Source organism: Rhincodon typus, chromosome 33 (assembly GCF_021869965.1).
Source record: "Rhincodon typus isolate 14 chromosome 33, sRhiTyp1.1, whole genome shotgun sequence".
Lineage (NCBI taxonomy): Eukaryota > Metazoa > Chordata > Chondrichthyes > Orectolobiformes > Rhincodontidae > Rhincodon > Rhincodon typus.
This window is the reverse complement of record NC_063364.1, coordinates 17,458,027-17,471,933: the sequence shown is the minus strand read 5'-3', so window position 1 is coordinate 17,471,933 and position 13,907 is coordinate 17,458,027. Positions and strand designations below refer to the sequence as shown.

At 36.3% G+C, this 13,907-nt stretch overlaps 1 protein-coding gene across 1 annotated transcript in view; it reads right to left on the bottom strand.

The window, feature by feature from the left end:
* Positions 1 to 811: 811 nt before the first annotated feature.
* The window catches only part of LOC109919979 (centrosomal protein of 152 kDa), a 55,862-nt gene continuing 42,766 nt past the window's right edge, over positions 812 to 13,907 (bottom strand). Inside the window, exons 16-22 of the mRNA XM_048615730.1 lie at positions 11,137 to 11,311; positions 9,498 to 9,676; positions 9,359 to 9,411; positions 5,335 to 5,432; positions 3,899 to 3,981; positions 3,069 to 3,127; positions 812 to 1,545 (exon numbers count right to left, since the gene is read on the bottom strand). Of these exons, the coding sequence (XP_048471687.1) occupies positions 1,401 to 1,545; positions 3,069 to 3,127; positions 3,899 to 3,981; positions 5,335 to 5,432; positions 9,359 to 9,411; positions 9,498 to 9,676; positions 11,137 to 11,311 (792 nt within the window). The 3' untranslated portion in view covers positions 812 to 1,400. The remainder of the gene's footprint in view (positions 1,546 to 3,068; positions 3,128 to 3,898; positions 3,982 to 5,334; positions 5,433 to 9,358; positions 9,412 to 9,497; positions 9,677 to 11,136; positions 11,312 to 13,907) is intronic.

The window sequence follows — 13,907 nt, the reverse complement described above, 5'->3', positions numbered from 1 at the left end:
TTATCTTGTCAAATCATTAGAACAGGAATGCCAATTGCATAAATAAAATTAACAGCAGCACACATCATGCTTAGCACTGGTCAACATAAACATTAAAACTTCTGCTTTGAAAAGGACTCCAAATTTTAAGTAGGTCAAAGCATGCAATGAATAGTGAAATGTTCAGGAAAAAAATAATGAAAACCTCAAATTTGAATTTGAAAGAAGTCATTTTTCATGCAAGACACAACCAACTAACAGGCACATTATGATTAAGGGAGTTACGCTTTAACCTGGTAACACAGGCAACAATGCTTACTAGGAAACAGAAGAATTCAAGATCCGGCCATTACATTCAGGGTAAAAACATGTTGAGGAGTGGAAGCTTGTGATGACTGTTTATTTTTCTGATTCATCAGTAATAAGACATATTTTAAAAAAAGCCATACTCAAATTCCAAGATCAAAGTGCTGTATTTTGACTATTCACACAGGCAGCACCCTCAAGAATAATTGCATTTAATAGCTTCAGCCAATTAAAGCTTAGCAAAGGTTCTATGGCACAATACCCAGACGTCTTGCATTGAAAGAGTATAAACTATCAAATGATATGCTTTCAGTTCTGTGTACTAGGCTAGTTGACGTACTACATTGAAACTAGTTAAAAATGGAAATTTTTTTGGATGAGTCAATTGAATTCCCACTTTATCTTAATAAACCTTATATTTTAAAGTATGTGGAGCAGATCTACTGGGGCCAAAGAGATGGAAAGTGTGCATGCTTTTTATGTGAATTGTTAAGAATGGAAAAAAAACAATGGAAGCACTCCAAAATTACAGCATTTCCAATTTCTGAGCTGTATTTTATTTTACTGCTTCAATCCTAATGTGAGTGTGCCACAGATGAAGGTTCCTGTCTAAAGTTTTACTACACCGGAGGTACAGAGAACTCATGGGCCACATAATTTGTAAGTTGACAAAACATTTTGTACAATGACGCAACCATGCCAAATCGTACATGAAAGAATGTATTTCCAAAAACTGGTACACATTTTCAAATTATTGCAGGTTTGGTTTAACATTTCAGATAGAGGTTTTCTAATGCTAAAATATTTAGATGTCAAAGTGAAGAGTCTCTTTTTAAATTTTGACACTAACAGCTCTTGGACTGTAATTTCCCTTACGATGGAGGGCACATTGTTGATAAACCACAAGTCCTGTAGCAGTTTGGTTTTCTTCAGATTAAAGCTGTGTCTTGGGACAAATGCAGCAACAAAACACAAACCAGTTGATCAAAATGCACTTCTGCCATAGCTCTGGTAGTCTTCAGGGCCAACCAACAGCAGATCAGCCATTCTCAGTTTTTAAGGTTTACATCACTGCATTTTTTCCTTATTGTGTTACTGTAGAAGCCTAAATTGCATCAAGCCAATTTGCTGACAACTGCTTGGTTGAGCGTGTTAAGCTGATTGGTCCATTTATCTAATGCAGTATACCGAGCCCCGCCTCTTTTCTGATGATCCAATTCAAGCAATTGGTTGACTTGATCAATCCGACCATGGATAGTGCTAGAAATAAAATGAAACGCATTTTTAGTCACTGAAATTGAATACTTTCAAGATTTCTGATTACTTCTTAATGATAACTGTAGTATGTAGCATATTAAATTTTAAACTAATACACTAAATAGTCAATGATCATCACTGGGATATTGATAGTGGGGAATTAAGTGATGGTAATGCTATTGAGGAGTGGCAGATGGAGTTTAATTTGGATAAATGCGAAGTACTGCATTTTGGTAAAACAAACAAGGGTAGGACTTAAACAGTTAATGGTAGGGCCCTGGGTAGTGTTGTCGAACAGAGACCCCTAGGGGTTGAGATATATAGTTCTTTGTAAATTGTGACAGACAGGGTGGTTAAGAAGGCATTTAGCATGTTTGCCTTTATTGCTCAGATCATAGAAATAGGAGTTGCGACCTCTTGTTGACATTGGTGAGGCCAGTTTTGGAGTACTATGTACTGGTTCTGGTCTCCCTGCTGTAGGATTGGAGAAGGTTCAGAAAAATAAAAATTACCAGGATGTTGCTGGGATTGAGGATTTGAGTTACAAGCACAGGCTGGGACTTCTTTCACTGGTGACCTTATAGAGGTTTATAAAATTATGAGGATCTAGATAAGGTGAATAGCAAAGGTTCTTTTCCCAGATTAGGGAAGTTCAAAACTAGGGGCCATAATTTTAAGGTGAGAAGTGAAAGATTTAAAAAGGACATGAGGGGCAATTTTTCACACAGAGGGTTGTTCACGTGTGGAATGAACTGCCAGAGGAAGTGGTAGATGCAGGTACACTTACAACAGTTAAAAGACATCTGGATAGGTTTAGACGGATATGGGCTAAACGCAGGCAAGTGGGACTAGTTTAGTTTGGGAAACTTGTTCGGCATGGATAATTTGAACTGAAGGGTCTATTTTCGTGCTGTATGACTCTATAAATATGTATCAATGACTATGTTAATTTCTGGGGCAATCAGTATGAGTAATTAAAAGGTTACCAAATTGAAAACAGAGAATCATTATCATCCTTTTGTTGTAACTGATAACCTATCGGAATAATGTGTAACACCTCAGGAAAACTCCAAGAAAATAAATACTACCTTGAGTGCGAGTTGTGGCTCAGTTGGTAGCAAATTTGCCTCTGAATTTCGAAATACCTGAGCTCAAATTCCACTCCAGGGCTTGAGCACAAAAAAAAACAAGGCTGACACTCAACCACTGCACTGTCAGACATGTCAACTTTCAGGTGAGACATTAAACCAAGACCATAAATACCTACTTGGTTACCATGAGAGATTCCATGGCAACATTTTGAAGAACAGCAGTGAAATTAAGAGACTTGGTCATTATTTAGCCCCCAATCAAAATCACAAAAATGTTAATCTGGCCATTATCACATTGCTGTCTGTGGGAGTTTGTTGAGCCTTAGCAGAGATTAGCTGTTTTGTTTCCTACATTATAATAGTAATTACACTTGTGGCATGGTGAGAAGCACTATACCAATGCAAATCTTTCTTTTTAAAAAAAATAGTACTTACTTGTCCAGTATGCATTGCACCAACAAGCTCTCTACATCAGCTACATCTATGTTCAACTCCTAGAGATTTAAAAAAGTAATAAATGGGAATAAGAACAATGGAAAATGTAAAATGTTGACAATGAAAATAAATTAGATGTCACTTGAACAAGGAATGTTTAATTTTCTGATTAATTTAAATTTTTGAGTCATACGTGAGCAATTAGAAATTCAAAAGCATTGCAGAGCAAACTCAAAGCACCACTACTGGGGTGGGGGGGGGGGGGGGGTGAAGAATAAGTGAAAAGTATAAAGAGTCAAACAGAGAAATGAAATAGAGTAAATGTGTAGGTAGACTCTAATTCAATTCATTTTATCATATTAATAGCTTCATGGGCTTCCTTTCATCCACCACACAAACATTTCCATCATCATCTCCCAAAGCTGCTTCATGATTATAGCAAGAGTTTATCATTTTATTTTCCACTGCTGCCATTAACTTCATGATCAGTAAGCACTTTCTAAGTCAGGAGGGTGATCTTTCTGGTCTCTTCTCCAGCATTCAATTTCCCAGTTTAGCAATTATTCAGTATTTACACGCCATAGCAACTACAAAATTGGATATCAACCTTCCAGTCTCCAAACAAATATTTTGAATTCAGTTAACATATTTTAAATTGACCCGGGGAAATATATATTGGTCTAATAGAATTCTCTGTCGTCAGAGCTAATGAGTTCAAAGTTTGAATCACTGATGACTGAACGCCAGAGCAGAAGATGTTAAACTAATTTTTTTTCCAAAGGAACATTGAAGTCAAGTGAACAAGCACCAACAGAAAAATGCAATTTCACCTTTGAAATAAAAGGTATATGTATCCTCGTGTAAGGCTTTATTAATTTTATCAGGACTTGTGTTCTGATGTTCCTCAATAACTCTATGAAAAAAAAAAGACTCCGTTATCATCTCAAGTCTCAATTGTTGAAAAGAATACACAGGCATATACTAGGGCAACATAAGTTCATTATTAATGGAATCCAGACTCCTGGACATTTGCTTTAGAGGTTCATGTTACATTGTACAATATTATAATCTACTATAATATGTAAAGTAGATGTACTTTATCCTATACCTTAGTCTCCAAGAGCATATTATATAATGTAGAACAATGTTTCCAACAGTGATAAGGGGAGATTCTCTGCATGTATATGAATTTAAAACAAAAGGAAGATTTGGAATTTACATAGCAGCTGGGCAAATAGATGACAGCAACAGTTCAAGGTGGGCAAGTGCATTGCAATAAGAAATCAAAAATACCGCACACCTGTTAAATTCAAAGCAATATAATGCACTGATCAGAAAAGAAACAAATTAACCTTTATAGCTGTAGGAGATAAACTCAGCAAGTAGTTAGACATTGCCTGGAACTGTGATGGAGGCAGGTTTAATTGAGCCATTCAAGATGGTATTGGATGATTATTTGGATAAAAATATTATGCAAATATATGGGGAAAAAGCAGGAATTGGTACTTGCTAATGATGCTCATTTAATGAGCCAGTGCAGGTATGATGGGCCAAATGACTCCCCTCTTTGCTGTAACACTTTGCTGTAACAGCTGCCACAGAACAATCTTCAATTTTCTAGAACAGTCATCAATGGCTTCTAAGTAAGACTTGCACAAGGAATACAGTGTGTGGGGAAGGGGTATTATTAGGTTAGGATGTCCACTTTCCTTGCAAAGTGGAGCCATGGATATGATCAAACAAAGATGGAAAACACCTTTATAGATGTGTACCTGTTACCAATACCTAGAGTGGGATCCAACCACTTAAAACTGCTCAAACCTTCAAAAAAACCTATAAAACTCCAAATTCAAGGTACCCAGATTTAAGTAAAGCTTAAGCGGTTTACTCATATGTCACCAGATCTTCAGGATCACATTCACCATTGTTGGGCTTTGCTTTTCTGTGCCAAAATCTCATTGCTCGTTTTATAAGGCAAAATAACTCCAGACTTAATTACCACAGTTTTAGATCCTTGTGTAAGGCACTCCAAAAGTACGTGCAAGGATCTCTTTGCCCACAGTATTGAAACCAGTTGTTCAGTTGCCCCTGCTGCATCATCTCTTCCTGCCAACAAATGCAAACACCCTGCGTGCTTTATTTAAATAATAAAGTGGAACAGCAGTTATTGCAGCACAAACATTTTAAAAAAGTAATACTCAAAGACAAGCATTTCATAGCATGGATATCTGAAATATACACATATAAACAATTTGCTTAACAATACCTTCTATGTGCTCCCTTATGAAGGGGTCATCCATGATGTTACTGTGATTGGTTTTCAGAATCTTCTCAAATTCAGTGATGTCATTATTTTGATAGGCACTGAAAAAAAGTACTTTAACTTGAATTTTCTCTCTTCAGAACTTAGAAGTAGATCTTTTATCCTCCCAGTCTGTAGTATTAATACAGTATAATCCAATTATAATGTTTGTCCTAGATAATTACATGAACAAGACTGTTTTTCTCTAAATCAAATGCGTTGAATAATGTTTCATCTATTATAGTGGTTTCAGAATGTTATGTGCAGAATATATAAATTAGCCAGAAGTTGCCAATATCTTGAATTACTTTGCTCAGTTTTACTGACAGAGAAGTTGTAACTTCTAAACTTTAAAATCCTTAAACACATTTGAACCCGATATTTCCTCACACAAGTTTTTTTAACTAGTTGATCAAAACTGATGGGAACATATGTGAATATAAAGATTCAGAATTATACTCATTACACAATGGTTAGAAATGATTGCTTAGTAGTACAGAACCTAAATATTCCTAATAAGAGACATGAAGTCAAAACTTTTAGTCTTGCACTCATTTGGACTGGTATGCAAAGAATCAAACCAAGGGAAATAATTTATCCAGCATGACAAGGTGCTAATTCACTGGCATTGAGATGCAGCAACAACGGTTAACTAAGTTTTGTTTCTTGCATCTCAATCCTAATCAATTCAAATGAAAACTTTTGATTTGGTGTAGCTTTTTAGCAATGTTTAGAGTGGTTTGAGTGGACATCAAATAAGACAGTCAAACCAGGTTACAGGGATCAGCTCAACACAAGTGACTTACACTGCAAAGTGACGCGCTCAAGCAAAAACTGCCAAGTTATCTTCATTTCTAAATGACCATAATTAAACTATTCACTTGTGCTCACTAACAGGACCACTAAAATAAATTCATCAAACCATAGGCAAATACTCTCAAATTAACAATTTAGTAAATATCCCAATCTCAATTATGGCTTTTAAGCCCATTTAAAAGACCATGTCTGTTTTTAGTTTTATGTAAAAATCAGCTACAATTCACTAAACTGAAACAGATGTAACTATACTATTCACAATGTCAGATTTCCTGAACTATAGCCTAAAGCAAAATTATTCCAACTGTTTACAAGATAATATTAATGACTTGGAGGAAGGAAGCAAACATACTGTAGTCAAACATGCACATGACACAAAAATAGGTGGAAAGGCAGTTTGTGAGATTGTTTAAACACAAATATTGATATGTTATGTAAGTAGGCAAAAAGTTGGCAAATGGAGTATAATGTGGGAAAATGTGAAATTGTTCATTTTGGAAGAGAACAAAACAAAAAATATTATTTAGAGAAAAACTGCAGAAAGCTGCAACACATAGAACTCGGGGCTACTTAAAACACACAGAATACTAGCATGCAGGTAATCAGGAAAGCTTATGGAATGTTGGCCCTTACTTTGAGAGGTTGGATTATAACAGCAGGCAAATCTTACTGTAACTGTTCAAGGTGCTAGTGAGACCACATCTGGAGTACTATGTGCAGCTTTGGTCCCCTTATTTCAGAAAAGATGTTATTAAATTTGAGACAGTTCAAAGAAGGTTCACTTGGATGATTCCCAGTATGCAGGGACTGTCTTATGAGTAAAGGTTAAACACATTACCCATGCAATTTAGAAAAATGAGATGATGAATTGAAACATATAGGATTCTTAAGGGGCTTGACAGGTAGACAGAGTCAGAGTCAGACAGCACAGAAACAGACCATTTGGTCCAGCTTGTTTGTGCCGACCAAGTTTCCCCAAACTAAACTAGTCCCACTTCTCTGCATTTGGCTCATATCCCTCTAAACCTTTCCTGTTCATGTATCTATCCAAATGAATTTTAAATGTTGCAACTGTACCTATATCTGCCACTTCCTCTGGCAGACTATTCCACATATGAACCATCCTCCGTGTGAAAAAGTTGCCTCTCAAGTACGTTTAAAATCGTTCTCCTCTCACTTTAAAATTATGGCCCATAGTTTTGAATTCCCCCACCCTAGGGAAGAGACCATTGCTATTCACCTTATTTATGTGCTTCATGATTTGATAAACCTCTAAAATGTCACCCCTCAAACTACTATGCTCCAGTGAAAGAAGTCCCAGCCTATCTAGCCTTTCTTTGTAACTCAAACCCTCCAGTCCCAGCTACATCCTGGCAAATTTCTTGTGAACCCTCTCCAATTTAATAATATCCTTCCTATAGCAGGACGACTAGAACTGTACACATTACTCCAAAAGTGACCTCACCAATGTCCTATACAACTTCAACATGACGTCCCAACTCCCTCATTCAATGGCCTGAGCAATCAAGGCAAGCATGCTAAACATTTTATTAACCACCCTGTCTACCTGTGACACAACTTTCAATGAACTATGCACCTGAATCCTTAGGTCTCTGTGTTCGACAACACTACTCAGGGCCCTACCATTAACTGTGCAAACCCTGCCCTTGTTTGTTTTACCATAATGCAATACCTTGCACGTATCCAAATTAAACTCCATCTGCCAATCCTCAACCCATTAACCCAATTGATCAAGATCCCTTTGTAATCTTAGATAACCTTCTTTAATGTTGACTGTACCACCAATTTTACTGTCATCTGCAAATGGACTAACCATGCCCCTTAATTCTCATCCAAATCGTTCATATAAGTGACAAACAAAGTGACAAAATGGAGCTGGACCCAGCACCAATCCCTGCGGAGCACCGCTGGTCACAGGCATCCAGTCTGAAAAACAACCCTCCACCATTACTATTTGTCCCCTATCTTCAAGCCATTTTAGAATCCAATTGCCTAGCTCTCCCTGAATTCCACCGATGTAACTTTACTAATGCTGAGAGGATGGTAGAGCAGGCTCGAGGGGCTGATCATTCTACTCCTGTTTCTATTTCTAATGGTCTTATTATATTTACATTCTCTACTAAATATTTTTGCTGCAATAATAGTTTCCAGATTGAAACCTTTGAAGTGAAAATTAGTCTTCAATTCCTACTGGAGATGAAGTGCACCGCATCACATTTTGCCCAACTAGAAATCCAATTTCAGGCACTGAATTATACATTTTGGTATGCACAGTTTACTATCCTGTTTTTCAATTTATCAATAAATGGTTGTTTTTATATAGTTTACAATCAACAATCTAGAGAATATCTAGTGTATTAGAATTGTACAATCTTCAACTTTTTAAAAAAAATTGGACAGACTAACTGCCTTGGCCAGTGCAAGCTACTTTGTTTCTACATGATGCCAAATTTTTCTGAACAACCCTTGCAGAATGCAATGGACAAATCTCAAGATAATTAGTAACGAATGCGCAACTGAGTAGTTCAGTAAAATACTGCCAAATTTCACATATTATTTTATTGTTCCAATTCTATGAATTCAGTTCAATATATTGAGGTTAAGGAGATATGGGTTGATACCACTAAATATCAATTTAAGAATGCCAGGACATTTATCATGAAGCAGGGAGAGGGTGCCATATATAATATTGGCACTGTAATCAATTGAGAAACAAACAGATGCTATGAGTGGGAGAAGATATTGAGATCTTTCTTAGCAGATGCAACAAGATCAGTTAAAATAACTTTCTTTCATCATAACTATCTTATGATTAGATGTTTCTTCAAGATATTTTCTCAGACATAAGTTGTTCTTCATGCATTTTCAAGCTCAATAGACTTTACATAATTGCAACAATTTTTGTTTCACCTGATTTTTCCCATGAAATCTTCAATGGCAGATTTGGACAACTTGTGGTTTCCAATATAACAGCAATAAAATAAATTAACTTAATTATTAGCCTGATCAAGAATGCTCCCTCAAATTAAGACAAAAGGAGCACACACAAATTATAAGTCAGGCCTTTCTTCCAAACTTATTTAAACCTTTTATTGTAATTTACATACAGGGGAAAAAAAAAAGTTATACTCCCCTAAACAAAGTAACTTACCTTACTAAATTTGTCATTGCAAGAATCTCTGGATCATTCTTGTATGGTTTGGCCTAAGCAGAACAGAATTAGTAAGCATTGCAATAAAATGCTTAAAAGAAGTGGAAAAAAATGTTAGAATTTAATTGCACAACTTTACCTCCTGAGAGTCAAAAGGATTAATTCCTGACTTCATCAACATATTAGCCAAAACCAAATATTTCAGGCAGGTGGTACGTCTAGGGCTTCCTGATTCATCATAATTCTTGAACGCCTCAAAGAAATCAGTATGTGCCTTTTCGAATTCACCTTCTCTTAAGTGCATCTTACCTCCACATTCTGCAACAAATCAGATACAATTTTAATGCCATCAGTGAAAATTTTAATTGAAGTTTTCTGTGTTGGACTTAAATTCAGGTCTTATGGGTGAAAAATCAATAAGTATTTAGAAGGATGATCTAATTCTGACAGTTATAACTCTCAAAATGTATGCTCTTGATGTATTGCTCACTTTATTATCTTCATAGCAATTTTCATAGTATCCACCCTAGTCGGTGCCCCTGTTGCCACCCACTGGACATTGTGTTTTGTTGCAGTGGCAATGACATACACATTCTTTCACTACCAATCCCAACAATTCACTTTAAACAAAACCTGTGATACACAATTAGATGCTGGAAGATCTGCTCTGCTCCATTTAAGTTACAAAGTGAACATAACAGGTGCAGCGTAATGAGATTCCAGTGAAGAACAGAACTTAAACTGTTCATTCATATATATAAGCTGGTTTTAGATTGCACTGGTAGAATCTCTAGGAGCAGACTGTATGCATGCCTAATTGGAGAGTTACTGTCTATTAATAACAAAGTAAAGACCTGAAATTCTCTGTCCCAGAAGGTGCTGGAACAAAATCAGTGATCTTAAAAAGGAAATTGGATGGACACCAGAAGAAAATTAGCCTGCAGAGTTACAGGGATCAAGCAGGTGATTGGGCTAACAGGATTTCTCTGGACAGCACCAGCATAGAATCGACAGGCTCAATAACCTCCTACCGTGTCACAGGTGATTCTATAATACCCATGCAGAATGCTGACAGCACAACAAAAAGTAATGCTGTTTCTTTCTGACCTCCACCTAAGTTGCTTTCATCAAATAATGAATCCAATGATTGACCTCAGGAGCTATGTAGGTCAAATGCCCAAAGGTAAAATGGAAGCACTGAGCTTAAGAGGAGCTAAGCATCACAACCATATTTTAGTTTGTGGCTAACGTATCGTAGGAGATCAGAATTTTTCAAAAAAAAATAAAACATTTGAAAGCCACCATCAGAGTTTGGAAAAAGCCCCAAAAATTTCAACTAAAGAAAAATTTAGAAAAGTAAATGCCCTCAAGTCTGAAAATTTCCCTGAGCATTTAATTTTTAAGGGACCTTAGGTTCTGCTTATCTACAGAAATTAGATACAATGCCTTTTAAAAATGATAAACAAATCATTCACCTTAGCATCAGAAGCAGAGCACAGGCATCTCACATGGACCTGATTTTGCTTGAACAGCACAGGAGATCTGCTAGCATATAAAATCTGGCTAAAAACCAAAATCCCTTTCAAAAATCTAGATGTATAATTGGTTTAATGATTTATTAATATCTTTTGTAAGTACATTTTGTGCAACATTTCACTAAATAACAAAAGAAAACAAAGTCAATGTGCAAATATCCAGGAAATAGCAGATTAACGTACTTAGTATTTGAACAAAATACCATGGATTAATTTCAATAATTTTATTACTTCAATTCTCACCTCTAATAACTCCCATGATAAGTGGATGAGGGATGGCAGATTTAATGTGTAAAGACTGTTCATACAGTGCTTTCAATTTCTTGTTGTTCTTTTGTGCAGTATACATCTGGATCTCAAGGGCATAAATTTCTAATAGTTGTGTTCCTTTCTTCAAATCATCCTCACCATCATCAGTCTATAAAATACCAAAAACAATTTTGGAAAATACATAGGAATTTATTATATCAAATTAATCGAAAGCAAGAGATTGTGTAAAATAGATTGGCAACCCTGCAATTGAATAGGTTTTGCTAATTATTTGCATGTTATTTTTTATTTATTAATTACCAAAAGATCTCCTCTTCCACTATTCTCTAAATTACACGATTTTATTTTAAAAGGAGGAAAAAGCTATTGCACTGTCAACTGGAAGATATGCATAAAGTAGATTATGGCTTTGAAGGGTAAAATATGCAATTCCGACAGAATAAATATATTTTGGTTCACATAAGCGTAAATTGAAAATCTGTTAATAGAAAATTAGTCAATGAATGCAAAGAACAAAATTGCTTTGAATTGCAATGAGGTAGCAAATGTGCATAATTATAAGGGCTGCGAAGATGAGCGTTTAATGTTCATGTTGTTGGGAAGGGAGACTGGAGCGTGGGAGGAACAGAGAAGCGTTGACATTTATATGTATTGTGAATAATGTGAGGTTTTACATGATGGCTAAGTTTTAGCTCAAGTTCAAAAGTGCAGGTGGCAGTGTGTTAGGTATATAGTGTGTTAAGTGTTACAGATTCTTAAACAGCCTGATGAATAAACCCCAAATACAGAGAAAGAACATTAGAGAGAATGTCAGAATGAGTCAACAAGTGCAGTGAGGGGCACAACACCAAACTGAGGAAGCAGACACATGCTAGGGCAACAGGGAGCAATGGCATGCAGGGGAGGTGGTGCAGGTGCACACAGGAAGGGTGAGATGACACATCAAGCATGCAACAGAGGGAGTTTGCAAGTGCAATAGAGAAAGCCAGCAAGGAAGAGGGTAAGAGAAAGAGGGTGTTTGAACAAGGAACAGATTGGTCCATACCATAGCACTGTGTGTAGTTTTAGGTATCCTGTTATAGAATGGGAATTAAATACATAGAGACTGTACAGCATGGGTTCATCTGAATTATATCAGGGTGGAAATCTTTAAGTATCAGGTGAAACATGTAACTATTTTGACTGCGTTAGAGATAGGTAAGATTTAACTCCAGTTTTAATCAAATTAAGCTTTCATTACCTAAATGTAGGAAGGTTATTTCCTGAGAGTGGGGTGTCGGTGCCTACTGAGGTCATCAATTTAAAATTTTTGTTTTTAAACATGGAAAACCCTTGTGACAATCCAATACACCCTTCAGTGTCTTATTCAGGCATAAATCAATGTAGCTTTTAAGATAAAATTGGATACATGTTTGAAGGAGAGAAAGATAAAGTGTCAGGGGTCGAGATTAAAGCTGGAGGATTAATTTTAGATTGTTTTAGGTGAAGGATACTCTTCTAAGCTGTACACCACAGTCAAAAAGAATACAGTGGCAACAAGTCTTTAGTAATTCAAGACCAGTTGTGAACTTTGATATTGTCCTACCTTAAATACAACTTTGTACTTCACCTATTGCTGAAATATTGTAAACTTAAATGATGTCAACACAGTAAAATATAATACACTTTATAGATTGTACAAGATAAAGGTCTCACAGATATGTTTCTAATACTGTTTACATGTCATTTTACAAAATCTGTTCAAGGTACAACTAAGCTTTCAAGGTGACGAACTGTCTGCTTTGACTTTTACTTCAGAGTCTGACATTTGAGAGTTCATGCCCTGCTCTGGAGACCTGCATACAGAATAATTTAGTTTGGCAGCTCTGTGACACTTTTCAGATGACATTAAAATCCAAACTGTCAATTTGGAAAATTTACAACGTTAGCAATTAATTTAGACATTGGTATTATATTGATTGTTAGGTAAGTGAATCATTTTTAAAATCAGAAATTCTGCACAAGAAAGGAGAAGAAAATATTTAAGCTTAAAATCTGTAGCATTGAGTACACAGATGGTAAATTATTTGCAACAAAAGATAAAAACAACAGTTCTCTTTCTCACTTCTAATAAAGGGAATCAAAATTAGCCATAAAAAAATTCTTGAGGGCATCTGATTCATAATAGCACTTAGATTTTTGCCTATAACCATGTGTAGGTTCATACCCAAGGTTTTCAATTTGGCTAGCTCCCAGTACTGGATATATTTATTAGCCTAGAAGAAGTCACCTGAAGTCAGTGTTGCATCACTCAGTGGCCAGTCATGAGTTTAATTTTACATAGGAACATAGGATTTAGGAGTGGGAGTAGGCAATTCAGCCCTTTGAGCCTGCTCTGCCATTTAATATGATCATGGCTGATCTTATCCTGGTCTCAACTCCATTTTCCTACCTGCTCCCCATAGCCCTTTACCCCGCCTCTTCATCGGAAACATATCTATTCCTTTCTTGAATCTGTTGATTGATTCTGCCTCCACTACACTCTGTGGCAGTAAGTTCCACAGATTCACAACCCTCTGAGAGGGTAGCAGTTTCTCCTCATCTCAGTTTTGAACTGACCTTGTCTCACTCTATATCTACACCCTCGTTTGAGACTGGCCCACAAGGGGGAACGTCGGTTCCACTTCCACCTTATCAAGCCCCTTTTGCATTTTATATACCTCAATTAGATGTTCCCCCTGCCCCCCCCCCAACTCATTCTTCTG